The following is a 13,465-nucleotide window of genomic DNA, read 5'->3' as shown; positions in this document are numbered from 1 at the left end:
AATTTGGTATTCTATTGAATTTGTAACCCCCATGAGAATATTGGTTGGGAACGTAGATTTGGGATGTACGTCTATATGAAATAAACTCCGAAATGTCAATCTGGGACTCATTCAGTCGGAAATTGTGGCAGAAACATGAAAAAAATACGAAATTATAAAGTAACTTTATTGGATCTACGCCACACAATTTAAATGACAAACAATTAATGCCCATCTTACGGTAATCGGAGAAAAAGAGTAATTTTGTTGGCTATTCTGACAACATTCTGCCTTCAAGTATGAAGTGAACAAAACTGAATACCACGCAGTACGGGATTTTAAACGTTGGAAATACAAATTTCAAATTATAGCTCATTTGAATGCTTTTTACAATATCAAAAATTGAGCTGAATTTTCACATGGGGCTATTATAGATGTTCTTTATCATATAGGTATTTAACACTCAAATTAAAGCCTATAGCTGAAAAATAAGATCAGGCTATTCAAAATATCTAAAACCGACGGTAATTATAATTTTTGCCATGAATATTAATTTATATTTAGTCATTGATTCATTACTCATAATCAAGTCATTACATATAATCAAAATTGGAGTAATTATAATGGCGTCATTACTTATAATCAAAATTGTGCCGCCTACATAAGTCAGATCTGTGATTTATTATGCTTTAAAGACTAAAAGTACGGGCCGGCAACGTGGACCGGGCCAGCTAGTGTATTTATATATTTATTTTCTTAAAAAAAGCTATGCGTTATGGTTTTTGATCCATGGTAAGTGATGGGCTTTCCTACAATTTTATGTAAGTATGTTTATTCCAATGATTTCCAATTTTGAAAAACTATTGCTTTGACGATTCATCTCACAAATATTTTAAGGTAAGATTAGTAGGGGATTCGTAGCCTTTCGCCTACGGTTCTTCCTTTCTTCCGTGTATGCATCACTACGTAGTGCCATAATAAGTTGTTGCACGACAAAGAAAATCACCTCCCCGATGCCAATTAATGAAAATCCAGCTATAACGCCACAAATGCTACCAATGTAACCTGTAAATGAAGGAACATTTTTTAAATTAAATTTAAAAAAAATAACCTTCCTAATTGGTGGTAGGTGTAAATAAAATATCAAATGAATTACTCACTGAATTTTTCAAACCAGGAATTCAACAAGAATCGGCGATAAAACACTCCATTGGTGACACCGAAATAAACATGAAGCACAGCTAAATCGGAATAGTTTTCTTTATGCCTTCTGCAAGGGAAAGAAAGAAAAAAGGTTTTTGATAGGGTGGAGCATAACATTTATTATGTGTTGGGGGTATTATTGGCCAAAAATTATGTAACACCTCGAAATATTGGTTTCCCACACAGGAAAGTATATATGGATCTTCCTATCACGGTGAGCAGAGTCGTTCTAGCTATGTATGTCCGTCTGTCCATGTCAATTTGTAATCAAGCTACACGTCGCAATTATGGCCCGATCCTCACGAAATTTTGCTTGGAGATGGGGTTATGGCCAGAATAGAAGCTAATTACTTTTGTAGAGGATCGGGGTTGAAATGGACCAAAAACTTAAAGTTTTCCTGACATTGCAGTTGCTCTACAGGTCGCAATTATGGACCAATCGATGAGGAAGTTAGCATGGGACTAGAGCTTAGGGCTGGGCAGAAGCCTTCCTATTTGGAAGGTCATCAGGTAATATTAAGTAGGTGAAATAGACCATAACATTTGGACCAATCGATGAGGAAGTTAGCATGGACTAGAGCTTAGGGCTGGGCAGAAGCCTTCCTATTTGGAAGGTCATCAGGTAATATTAAGTAGGTGAAATAGACCATAACATTTGTGTTACATAAAAGTCAAAATTTCCATTAAACCGCGAATATATTTAATTCCGGTGAAATCACGAATAGACGAAAAGGTCAATTCTGTCTAGGTCTGAATATCGGATATATATAGCGAAAAATATACAATGTGTATATACAAAGGAAGGGGAATGGCTGGACCGATTTTGACAAATTTTGTCAATTCAGAATTTCCTCTTGGCATAAAATAATAAAATCTAAAAAATCTCATAAAAATGTGCCAATAATGATGCTAATAAAGACTTTGTAGTATTTTGTGATTTTTTTAAATTTTTTTCAAAATTTTTTTATAGCGTGCGATTTTTTCAATTTGACCTATAACATTGAATTAATATAATTTGTAATATTTTTTCACCTTACAACAAAGGTTGGGGTTATTATATGAAGATTGCAATTATCGTCCGATCATCACGAAAATTTTCATAAGGGCTAGGCCAATTGTTTTCAAAGATGTCCGGGGGTTGAAATGGACCGACAACTAAAAATGTTTCTGATTTTGCAGCCGTTATAAAGGTCAGAAATAGGAACCATAGGACAAGAAATCTCGCATGAAGTTAGAGTTCAGGACAGCGGGTAGAATGGAGCACTACTTTTGTGTGAAAAAAATACCAACATTTCCATTTTACCGAAACCTCGAAAATAACTTACAGGTGAAATCCAAAATACACAATAGGCGACCTTCTGTCTTTTTATACCCTACAGGGTAAAGGAAACGAGATAGACCCATAGTTTCTGATGACGATCTGCATAGATTCACATTCTGAGTCGATTTATGCATGTCCGTCTGTCCGTTCGTCTGTCCATGTATTTTTGTAAACAAAGTACAGGTCGCATTTATTGCCCTAACCGGATGAAATTTTGCGCAAATCATTTATTTGACCCAAGGACGAAGATAATCGGTCAAAATTTAGATATAGCTCCCATATATGTCTTCGTCCGATTTTGTGCACCAAACGTGTAATATCAGAACAAATAGTATGGAATTTTGCACATACTGCCAATTTAGGCCTGAAAATATCGAAAACGGTTCAAATATAGCTATAGCTCCCGTACATACTGTTCATCCGATTTGTTGTTTTTGTCCTCCGCAACCGTAAAATGCACTCTGTTACAACGATATTTGGGGACATATATCAAATATAGCTCAGAAATATCCTTGTTAAATTTTATCGAAATCGGTTCAGATTTGGATATAGCTTCCATATATATCTTCGTCCGATTTGTCTTTTATTTTGCATCAAATGTGTAATATTAGCCCAAATGGGATGGAATTGGGCAGTTACAACCACAATGAGTCAAGAAACAAGTTTGTCAAATTTGGTGAAAATCGGTTCAGATATGGTTATAGCTCTAATATGTAATGTTCATCCGATAAGTTATATGTGTTCTCCACAGCCTTAAGTTATAGTTATATGTGTTTTCCACATTCTGTAACAACGATATTTGGGAAAATATATCAAATACAGCTCAGAAATAGCCTTGCCAAATTTTATCGAAATCGGTTCAGATTTGGATATAGCTTCTATATATATCTTCATCCGATTTGTGTTTTATTGTGGACCAAACATGTAAAATTAGCCCAAAAATTAAAATTAGAATGGAATTTGGCACTTACGACCACAATGAGCCAAGAAACAAGTTTGTCAAATTTGGGGAAAATCGGTTCAGATATAGCTATAGCTCTCATATACAATGTTGATCCGATTTGTTATATGTGTTCTCCACAGTCGTATTATGCACTCCATAACAACGAATATATCAAATACAGCTCAGAAATATATTTGCCAAATTTTATCGAGATCGGTTCGAATTTGGATATAGCTCCCGCATATATCTTTGTCCGATTTCAAGTTAACTGTGCATCAAATGGGTAATACAAGCCCGAATCAAAAAGTCAAAAATGCCTCGTAAAATTCAGAGGAGGACATTCATCTCATATATTAGTTCTTTTGAACTTTAAAGAATAACTATAATTAAAGCTGGTATGATTTAATTCTCACAAATTCCCCATAAAAACATTTATTTGTCATGTGAAGTTCTACTAATTATGCAAAGTGGTGTAGGGTATCATAACTTTAAGTCATTCTTTACTGGTTTATGTTGATTGCGTTGACGAATATGAGAAGAGAGTTTGGGACAGGATGACCATTGTATTATATTTAACTTTAAAATGGACAACAACAACTAGCAGCACGAGGGAGTGCTTCAATATTGGGCAAATGTCCCTTGTCAAATGACCCCTAGGGTACATCTAGGCAGTGCTATATGACATAATTTCAAAAAGCGAAATCTTCCAAAATGATTTGGTCATAAGGGGGCTTCTGACATATTGTAGGGTTGTAGGGTGTCACATGGTCGGCCCCGCACGGCTATAGCCTTTGCTTACTTGTTTTCTTATATAATATCTTCTGTAGAAATCTTCCCTTTTAAATGAAATTTTATTTACGTGTCTTTTGTCACATCTCCACTCCACCACTCTCTCAACCCGCCACCATACTTACGGAAATGATTTCATATTAAATTTATTCAATGGTAAATCCATTACTGTGACCGTGTATTGTGTTTCACTACAGGTGGGTAGACAATATGGACAATACAATGAGTCCTCCATTTCGCGATCCAGGCCAACGGTGTTTGGGCGCTGAGTCATAACATTATACCATTTAACTGGAAAGCAAGAGAAAAAAACCAAACAGAAGAGTATGTCAGCAAGATATAAGATCTCCTCTTAAGATGCCATTAAGGATGTTATTATTCTCAATGTTCAGACGACAACAACAACAACAACAACGATATTGTATAGTTTCACTCACAATCATAACGCATCAGACACCCACGATGCTGCAGGGTGCAGAAAGCGGTAGATGATGAAATATTCAAACTGTTCGCCATAAAGGGTAGACATTCACACAACACCACCTGACTGCGTGTCCGACAATAGGAGATGCAATTACTGTAGGTATATGATTTTCCGAATACATCGGGTAGTTCATCGTTGAACATGCAATTGCGCTGCAGGGAAAATCAAAGAGATTTGGGTGAATATCTGTCAGTTAACAAATTAGAAAAAATACACCCACCACTTTAGGTTTGTAATAGCGAACTTCATCGATCGTTTGAAAAATTCGCGGCTTTAAGGCCAGAAAAGTGTTTTTTCCTCCTTCCACAATTCGGACTTCTACACTACCGGAAGAGGGATCAGGGGCGGTGTGGGAACTGTGGATGAAAACCTAATGGAAATAGTGGTTATTATATTTTTTATGAATATGTGGAAGTGGCCTATTGTCAATCTCTTCCATAAATGTATGTTCGTATGCGTGTCATACCCACCTCAAATCTCTCCGATGTAACGGACGGTATAAAATCATCCTTTTGCGATGCATTCAGTAGAACTACCAATCCCATATCTGGTCCAAGAAAACGATGACGAAATTTACGTTTCGCTGAGTATCTAAATCGGTAGAAGAGGCAAGTGGACATTTGTAAGTATTGTTACTTTGCATTACAAGTTTTTATTATGGTATGTAGGTTTGTGTATGACAAACACAATATTGTGACAAGTAGTTTTTGGAAAATAGTACTGAGAGGAAAGAGAAGTACTTAATACTGATATTCGGGGAAGGGCTGGGTTCTGTAATTTGAAATATTTTAAAGGGTAATTTTTAATCCCTACACCACTTAGTGGTAAGGGTATTATGTCTTTGAGCATTTGTTTGTAACAGGTAGAAAGTAGCGAGATAGACCCATAGCTACTTTTGCGGATCTTCATAGAATCACTTTTTGAGTCGATTTCTGCATGTCAGTCTGTCTGACCGTCCGTCCATGTATTCTTGCAGGTCGCATTTATTATGCCATTGAGATGAAATTTTGCAACCAATATTTGTTTGGACCAAGGACGAACCCTATTAGTGATGATCCGATATATCTTCAACCGCTTTCGGGTAAATTGCGCACCTAATGGCTAATATAAGTCTAAATGACCTGTATTTTGGTACATCCCACCGAATTCAGTCTAGAAGCAAATAAATCAAATTTGGAGACAATCGGTTCAGATATAGCTTTAGCTCCCAAATATATGTTTCATCCGATTTGGGGTTTTAAGTCCCTCACATGCGTGGCCTGCACTCCAGAAGAATGATATTTGGTACCAGATATCAGATACAGCTCCGAAATAAGTGTATCAAATTTTGTCAAAATCGGTTCAGATATAGCTATAGCCCCCATATATATACAATTCATCTGATTTGGTGTTTAAGTCCTTCACATTCGTAATCCCCATCCTGCACTCCGCTAGAAATGTTAATTTAAAATTTCATGATTTCAGTTTCATCCGTTCCTCCAAATTCAAGTTTTACTAAATTTAGTACCGTCTAGTACTTTTCGTATACATGAGTACACACTTCCAAAACTACATCCTAACATCGACTCTACTCCTCTTTAGCTCTTACCGTTCACATGATACAAAATGGTACCAAATTTAGTATATTTAAGTTGTTTTTTCGTACACTTATGGTGCGAATTTCAAAAAATCCTTGGGTACAACTATCATGTACTCCATCATTGACCCTCACTCTAAATTTGAGAGTTCTAGCTTTACTGCTTCCTCAAATACAAAGAGTACAATATTTAGTACCTTTTAATACTTTTCGTACTGTTCTATTACGAATTTTCAATAACCCAACCATATCTGACCCCTTCGGACCAAGAGTGACATTCACCCAAAATTTTAAGATTCTAGCTTCAACCGTTTCGTGTGGTTTCGTTAATTTTCCAAGTCGATTTAGTGATGCTCGCCTATTTGAGTGTGCGTGTGTCTGCCATACCATACTATGGAGGGTATATTAACTTTGTCATTCCGTTTGTAACTCCTCGAAATACTCATGTCAGACCCAACAAAGTATATACATTCTTGATCAGCGTAAAATTCTAAGTCGATTTAGCGATGTCCATCTGTCTGTCTGTCTGTCCGTCTGTCTGTCTGTCTGTCTGTCTGTCCGTCTGTCTGTTGTAATCACGCTATCTTTCGAATAAATTGAGATAGATGGCTAAAATTTTGCACACATGTTTATTTTTCCAGTAGGCAGGTTAAGTTCGTAAATGGGCCATGTAGGTCCACGTTTTCATATAGCTCCCATATAACGGTACCTCCGGATTTTCGGTATTTTGATGATTTTAGCGACGTTATTCACCGGAATTGATTCAAATTTGGTATTTGAAGTTCCAAATGGATACTACACCCTAAGATAGAAAATTGTCTGTGCAAGTCTATGTCTTCGTATAGCCCCCATATAACGGTACCTCCCGATATTCGGTATTTCGATGATTTTAGCGACATTATTCACGGGAATTGTTTCAAATCTGGTATTTGAAGTTCCAAATGGATACTACACCCTAAGACAGAAAATTGTCTTTGCAGGTCCACGTCCTCGTATAGCCCCAATATAACAGTACCTCCCTATATTCGGTATTTTGATGATTTTAGCGACATTATTCACTGGAATTGTTTCAAATTTGGTATTTTAAGTTCCAAATGGATTCTACACCCTAAGACTGAAAATTGTCTGTGCAGGTCCACGTCTTCGTATAGCCCCCATATAACGTCACCTCGCTATGTTCGGTATTTTGATGATTTTAGCGACATTATTAACCGGAATTGTTTAAAATTTGATATTTGAAGTTCGTTATGGGAACTACAGTCTGTGACAGAAAATTGTCGGTGCGGGTCCAGTTTCGAATTTGAATATGGTAATGGTTTATGACAAACAATGCATATGTATGTCCACGTCGTATAGACCCCAACATAACGGCTATATTCGGTATTTTTAAAATTTTAACAGAATTTTTTAAGGATTTTATTTTTTGAAAATTTCCAAATTCGTTGTAAATGGTGGAGGGTATTAAAAGTTCGGCCCGGCCGAACTTACTGCTTTTTAACTTGTTTAACTTTCATATATCTCTTAAAAAATCACCCTTTATATGGGAGATTTTCAAAATCTCCTGTTTTTTGATAATTGTTAGAGTCTACTCACTTTCTATTCCGATTAAATGTACAGCATAGACCTCGTGCGGTAAATGTTTCAGTGAATTCACGAAGACAGTCGGCGTCTTCACCACCCAAGCGGCATACTTTCAAAATGCTACTGCAATTTGGAGTCAGCTGCAAAGAAGGTTGTAATAAGAAATTTCTACCTTTTTTAGCCAATACCCAACTTATACCATGGCCATTCGTCGCCTTGTATTAAAGAACAGCTCATCGTCCTTCCGGTCATAGATATCGAGAAAACGTTGAAATTTCAATGCCTTCTCATAATCGGGCATTTCACCAGGTTCATAGTAATTGTATTGCAAATATTTAATTTGCCCGTAGAAATATTCCGCGCTGCGTTTTCGGGGATCTTTGCGTTGGCTGTTGATTAAATTTGGATGAACAAAAGAATTTCATTGGGCAGGGGAAAACAAAAGCCGCCACCCCACCCAAAAAAACGGTTGGCAAAAACTTACAGTTCTCGGGCATACAGCTTGGCCGATTCATTCGATATGCGATTCATTGAACAAATCGATACAGCCGGAAATGAGACTTCACTTATGGGATATATGGGATTGTAAATGGAGGTGGTCAGCAGTCGTTGGTCAGTATTGTGGTAATTCGTAAGGAAAATAATTAGTGCCGACATTGCCAGGATATGAAAAGCAAGCCAAAATAGTCTGCATTCATGTAGATAAATACATATGTAGATGTATTTTCATGTGGACGTTGGGTGTGGGGAGAAACAGAAATGTTGATTTGAGTCACTGTTCAATGGAGTGCGGAGATTTATTTTAGAAAGGTCAGCTAATAGCGGTGTTGTATTGACATTCCAGCTAATTACGCAGCTTTTTTGGGGTGGATCATTGAGTGGGAGAGCATGAGTATGACATCCTATTGTTCACATGCTAAACAGTGGATATGTTTAAAAGCAATCAAATTCCGTACTGCAAATTGGAAAATGTAGCTCTCTTTCATCTTAACATAATGGAGATATATTCCCTCTCAGAATGTCTACACCAAGACAGATTCCATTCTATTGTATTCGTCATTCATTGGAATCGAGCTGAATTGGCTCGCCGTTCTATATCGATAGAAACTTCCTTTAGGTCGTCTATAGAAAGATTCTCTTCAACTCCCCATATCGAGAGAGACCTCCTTTAAGCTCATAGGAATCGTGGAAGACTTCCTATATTCAGAAAGCTTATTTTCAACTAGTTTATATCGCTTTAGATCGTTTATATGAAAAGAATCAATTTTTATCATTTCGTTTATATAGAGGTGGGCAATCTCTCTTAGCTCGTCAATATCGAAAATCACCTTCCCTCAACATATTTAAGTCGATCGACCATGCCGAGAGGAACTTAGACTCAGTCAATTTGAATTTCGAGAGTGAGAAAGAGATCCCGCTTAGCTCGTTTATATAGAGAGAAATATTTACTTTAAGCTGAAAACCTCTTTTTAACACATCTATATTTTCGTAGACTTTCCCTTGACTCATTCATATCGAAAAACAAGTAAGCAAAGGCTATAGTCGTGCGGGGCCGACCATGTGATACCCTACAACACTACAACATGTTAGAAGGCCCCTTATGTCCAAATCCATTTTGGAAGATTTCGCTTTTGAAATTATGTCACGGAGCACTGCCCACATATTACCCTTAGCGTTTTGACCAGGAATATTTTTCCAATATTTACGCAATTCATCGTGCTGTTAGTTGCTGTGGTCCATTTTACAGCTAAATATAATCCAGTGGTCATCCAAAATGCTAGACTTATTCCCTGTCCTTAACTCTCTTCTCAGGCGTGTTTATTGGCTTCAATTGTTTGATCAGGAAATTTTATAATTTTTGGTTCATTTGAACCCTTAAATATTTTGCGATCATTTCCAAAATTATCGGTCCTCTCTGTATTCCAAATTTACACTCATCTATATGATTTACTTGTCTACGATATATGGCTATATTCGTCAACTTCGGATATCAAACATAGTGGTCCATACCACCCACTGTCCTAAAATCTAACTTCATGCGAGATTTCGTGCTCTTTGGTTTCTATTTGTGACCTTTATAACGGCTACAAAATTAGGAACATTTTTAGTTGTTGGTCCATTTCAACGCTTAAATATATTGCGGACATATTTGAAAACAATAGACCTAGCCCTTCTGGGCCTTATAATAATAATGAGGTGTATATTTTGTAATATTTTTACACCTTACAACACAGGTTGGGTCATTATATACATATTGCAATTATCGTCCCATCCTCACGAAAATTTTCACAAGGGAATGCCCTTGCGTTTGGCCCAATCAAACTTATAATACCCCCAACACATAGGGTTGTAGGGTATAAAACCTCTTCTAGATCTTCAATGTCGATATAGAATCTCCTCTTTCTCTTTATGGGGAAAAAAACCGCGATAGATTTCCTCTCAGCTAATTTGAATCGAGAGAGATATTTCCTTTCAGGTAGTATACATCGAGAGAAGGATTATTTTTAGCTCATATACGTCGAGAGAGACTTTCTTGTCGCTCGTCTTTTTCGAGAGAGTCTCTTTTTCATTCGATTACATTGGCATATCAAAAAAGACTCTTTTCGGCACATCCATATATAGAGATATAGAGTTCCTTTATATAAATGTCGATAATCCCGTCAATATCGAGAGTGAATTCCTTTTAGTTCATTGGGAGTGAGGGAGACTCTATTACAACTCTTCTACATCGAGAAAGAGCTTGAGTATACATTGAGAGGGACTCCTTTTGTGTTCATCTACATCGAGAGAGGGATAGACTTACTTCCCGCTGGTCAGCTCCAATATAACGATCTAGGGTTTTTAACAAAATTGGGAGAGTGAATCCATGTGGATTTTCTTTTTATTAAAAAGAGTTTAAAAAAGTTTTTAATTCCGCTTGTCAATATCGGGAGAGACTTTCCTTTAATTCTTCTATATTGAGAGAAAGTGACTAATTTTCAACATCGAGAGAGACTCTCTTTCAACTCGAATTGTCGAGAGGGACTTTATCTCGTCTGTTCTTTGTTCTGTTCTCTTTTATATCTAAAGAAAACATTTTTCAGAGATCTATAGGTGAGATAAAAAACTCCAACCAACCAACGACAGCTGTTAAAATAATTCCAGTGATAGCTCATTATATTCTTTACAAGCGTACAAAAGCATTTTGGTGAGATTTTTCTTGAAAAAAAGTATTTGGCTGGAAAATCACAAGTAGCTGTCGTTAGAGCACTCCAAAAGACCTAAAGAGTTGCTTCGCTTGGCCGAAAGTGGTGAACTGCCGAATTTGGTTTTCTCCGATTAGAAAACATCCGTTGTCCATCAGTTTGTAAACAAACAAAATGATCGTGTTTACTTGTCAAAGAGATCAGCTGAAAATGTGCACCTTCGTTTGAAACTTATTAGAACTTAAGCGCCGGCTATGGTGATGGTGTGGGCCGCCATAACATCCGATGGTCGCTCTCCGCTCGTATTAATCGACCGTGGCATAAAAATAAATTCCGAATTTTATCGTAATATTATCGTATGCAAGCTTTGGGCACCCAAACATTTTGGCCGCAGGTCTTGGGCATTCAAACAATATTCAGCACCAGCGCACAATGGCCACCAAAATCTCCGGATACCAAAAAATACCAAAATGTCGATCACCTCAAGCAAACGCTTCGCCGGGAATGGGCCAAAATACCGCAGAGCAACATTCGGGCAACGTGTGACGGTTTTATTGGCCGTTTAAAGGCCATAATTCATGCCAAATGTGACCAATTCGAACAAATCTAAATTTATTCTAAAATTTGATGCTACTTCCAACATTTCTTGCTTTCATTCAATAACATTAAAAAAAATAAAATTATGGCGTTTGACTTTGTTGCAGTTTTTTTTATCTCACCCTGTATATTCTTGATCAGCGTAAAATTCTAAGACGATTCCGTCCGTCTGTTGCAATCACGATACAGTCGAAGCTAACATTTTGCTAACTAACATTTGCACAGATCTGTCTGTTGTCTGCAGGCAAGTCAAGTTCGAAGATGGGCTATATCGGTCCACGATATCGTATAGCCCCCCATATAACGGTACCCTCGATATTCTGTATTTTAATGATTTTAGCCACATTTTTCAATGGAATTATCTGAAATTCTGCACAAGGAGTTCTTTATGAGTTCTTTACCCCCTGAAAGTGAAGATGGGCTATATATTTCCATGATATCGTATAGTCCCCATATAACGGCACCTCCCGATATTCGGTTATTTTTATGATTTTTTCACAATTTTCAACGGAATTGTCTGAAAATCAAAAAGAGGAGTTCCGATTTTGCGATTTTTGCGATGTTATTCACCGGAATTGTTTCAAATGTCGTATGACACAAATTACTTATGCTGGACCACTTCTTCGTATAGCCCCCATATAACGGTTTTCATTTGAGCGGTATTTTCCCACGGAATTTTTTTTGGAAATTTTTCAAGTTTCTTCCAAATGGTGGAGGGTCGGCCCGGTCCCGGCCAAACCTTACTGCTTTTTTATTTGTTGCCGTATTAAATGACATATACCCTCTGTAGCCATATGGCTGAAGGTATAAAAATAACATCCATGATATAATTCCCATAATACAACACCGCCTTGCACCCACTTTGCACACTGCTTTCAGTTTGTACTTGAATTCCCCACCATCATGGCCACCTACTTTTCTTGGCAAGGTCTACCCGGCTCAACTAATTTCCCGTAACTGTGAAATGAGAAATTCTGCAAAAATACTTTCAATGCTTCGGCGAATGTAAAATTTCGCGTTTGGCTGCCCGCCATTGTTGCGGCGACTGGTGATGGTATCCACCATGGAGCACGACCCATCACAAGTGTAACATCCGTTTCCTTTGGCGGGCATTGCTGCTCTTCGGTCTGCTGCTGCTGCTGTTGTTGTTGTTGTTTTGGTGGCAGTGATGGTTTGATACGACTCTTGGTTCGATTGAACGGATGATGGCCATGTTGGTTTTGGCTTACCAAAGGATATGTTTTCATGTTTATTAAGTCGTCGTGGTAGTTGTAGTGGTGGTCTTGTCGATGTGTTGTTGTTCACTTGCCCTCCAAACTCTTTTTTTGGCCTATTGGGATCAGCAATAATAACTGCTTCTGCTGGCTGTGTTGTTATTGCTGTTGGTTGATATTGTTTTGATACTGAAATTGATTCGTGAAGGCAAACAGTATCGATGCTTGAATTTATCTATCCGCGAGTAACAATAACTTGCAACTGACGTTGACTTTGTAGCAAACAATTGGCTTTTATAGTCAGGGTAAATGTGAGTGAGTGTGTGTTCGGATGGGGGGTAACATTTACATACACTTGTGTGGTACATGTATTAGAATGGGTCGTCGATACGTTTAGTTTGTCCTAACCTTGCAAGAAAAAAGGCAAATTTTAGCTCAGGAGGCTTTAAATGCCTTCCGAGATAAAAATATGGTTTAACATTAAAAAATGTTAACCAACGAAGGACATGTTTGAATAAATACTTTTAATGCTCGTTACAGGACTCCGATGATGAAATAATACCACAAAATAAGAGCAACTTAAAGATATGTTC

The 13,465-nt window shown here is 37.3% G+C and overlaps 1 protein-coding gene across 1 annotated transcript; it reads right to left on the bottom strand.

The window, feature by feature from the left end:
- Positions 1-760: 760 nt before the first annotated feature.
- LOC101889942 (sodium channel protein Nach) lies at positions 761-13,122 on the bottom strand. The gene is made up of 10 exons (XM_059128644.1): positions 12,574-13,122; positions 8,361-8,564; positions 8,076-8,265; positions 7,889-8,016; positions 5,190-5,310; positions 4,940-5,089; positions 4,673-4,871; positions 4,361-4,526; positions 1,140-1,249; positions 761-1,044 (listed from the first exon to the last, which is right to left on the bottom strand). The coding sequence occupies exons 1-10, from the start codon at positions 12,903-12,905 to the stop codon at positions 872-874; spliced, it is 1,773 nt and encodes a 590-aa protein (XP_058984627.1). The 5' UTR covers positions 12,906-13,122; the 3' UTR covers positions 761-871.
- Positions 13,123-13,465: the final 343 nt, after the last annotated feature.

This window comes from Musca domestica, unplaced genomic scaffold (assembly GCF_030504385.1).
Source record: "Musca domestica strain aabys unplaced genomic scaffold, Musca_domestica.polishedcontigs.V.1.1 56, whole genome shotgun sequence".
Lineage (NCBI taxonomy): Eukaryota > Metazoa > Arthropoda > Insecta > Diptera > Muscidae > Musca > Musca domestica.
This window is presented reverse-complemented; position numbering and strand designations above follow the sequence as displayed.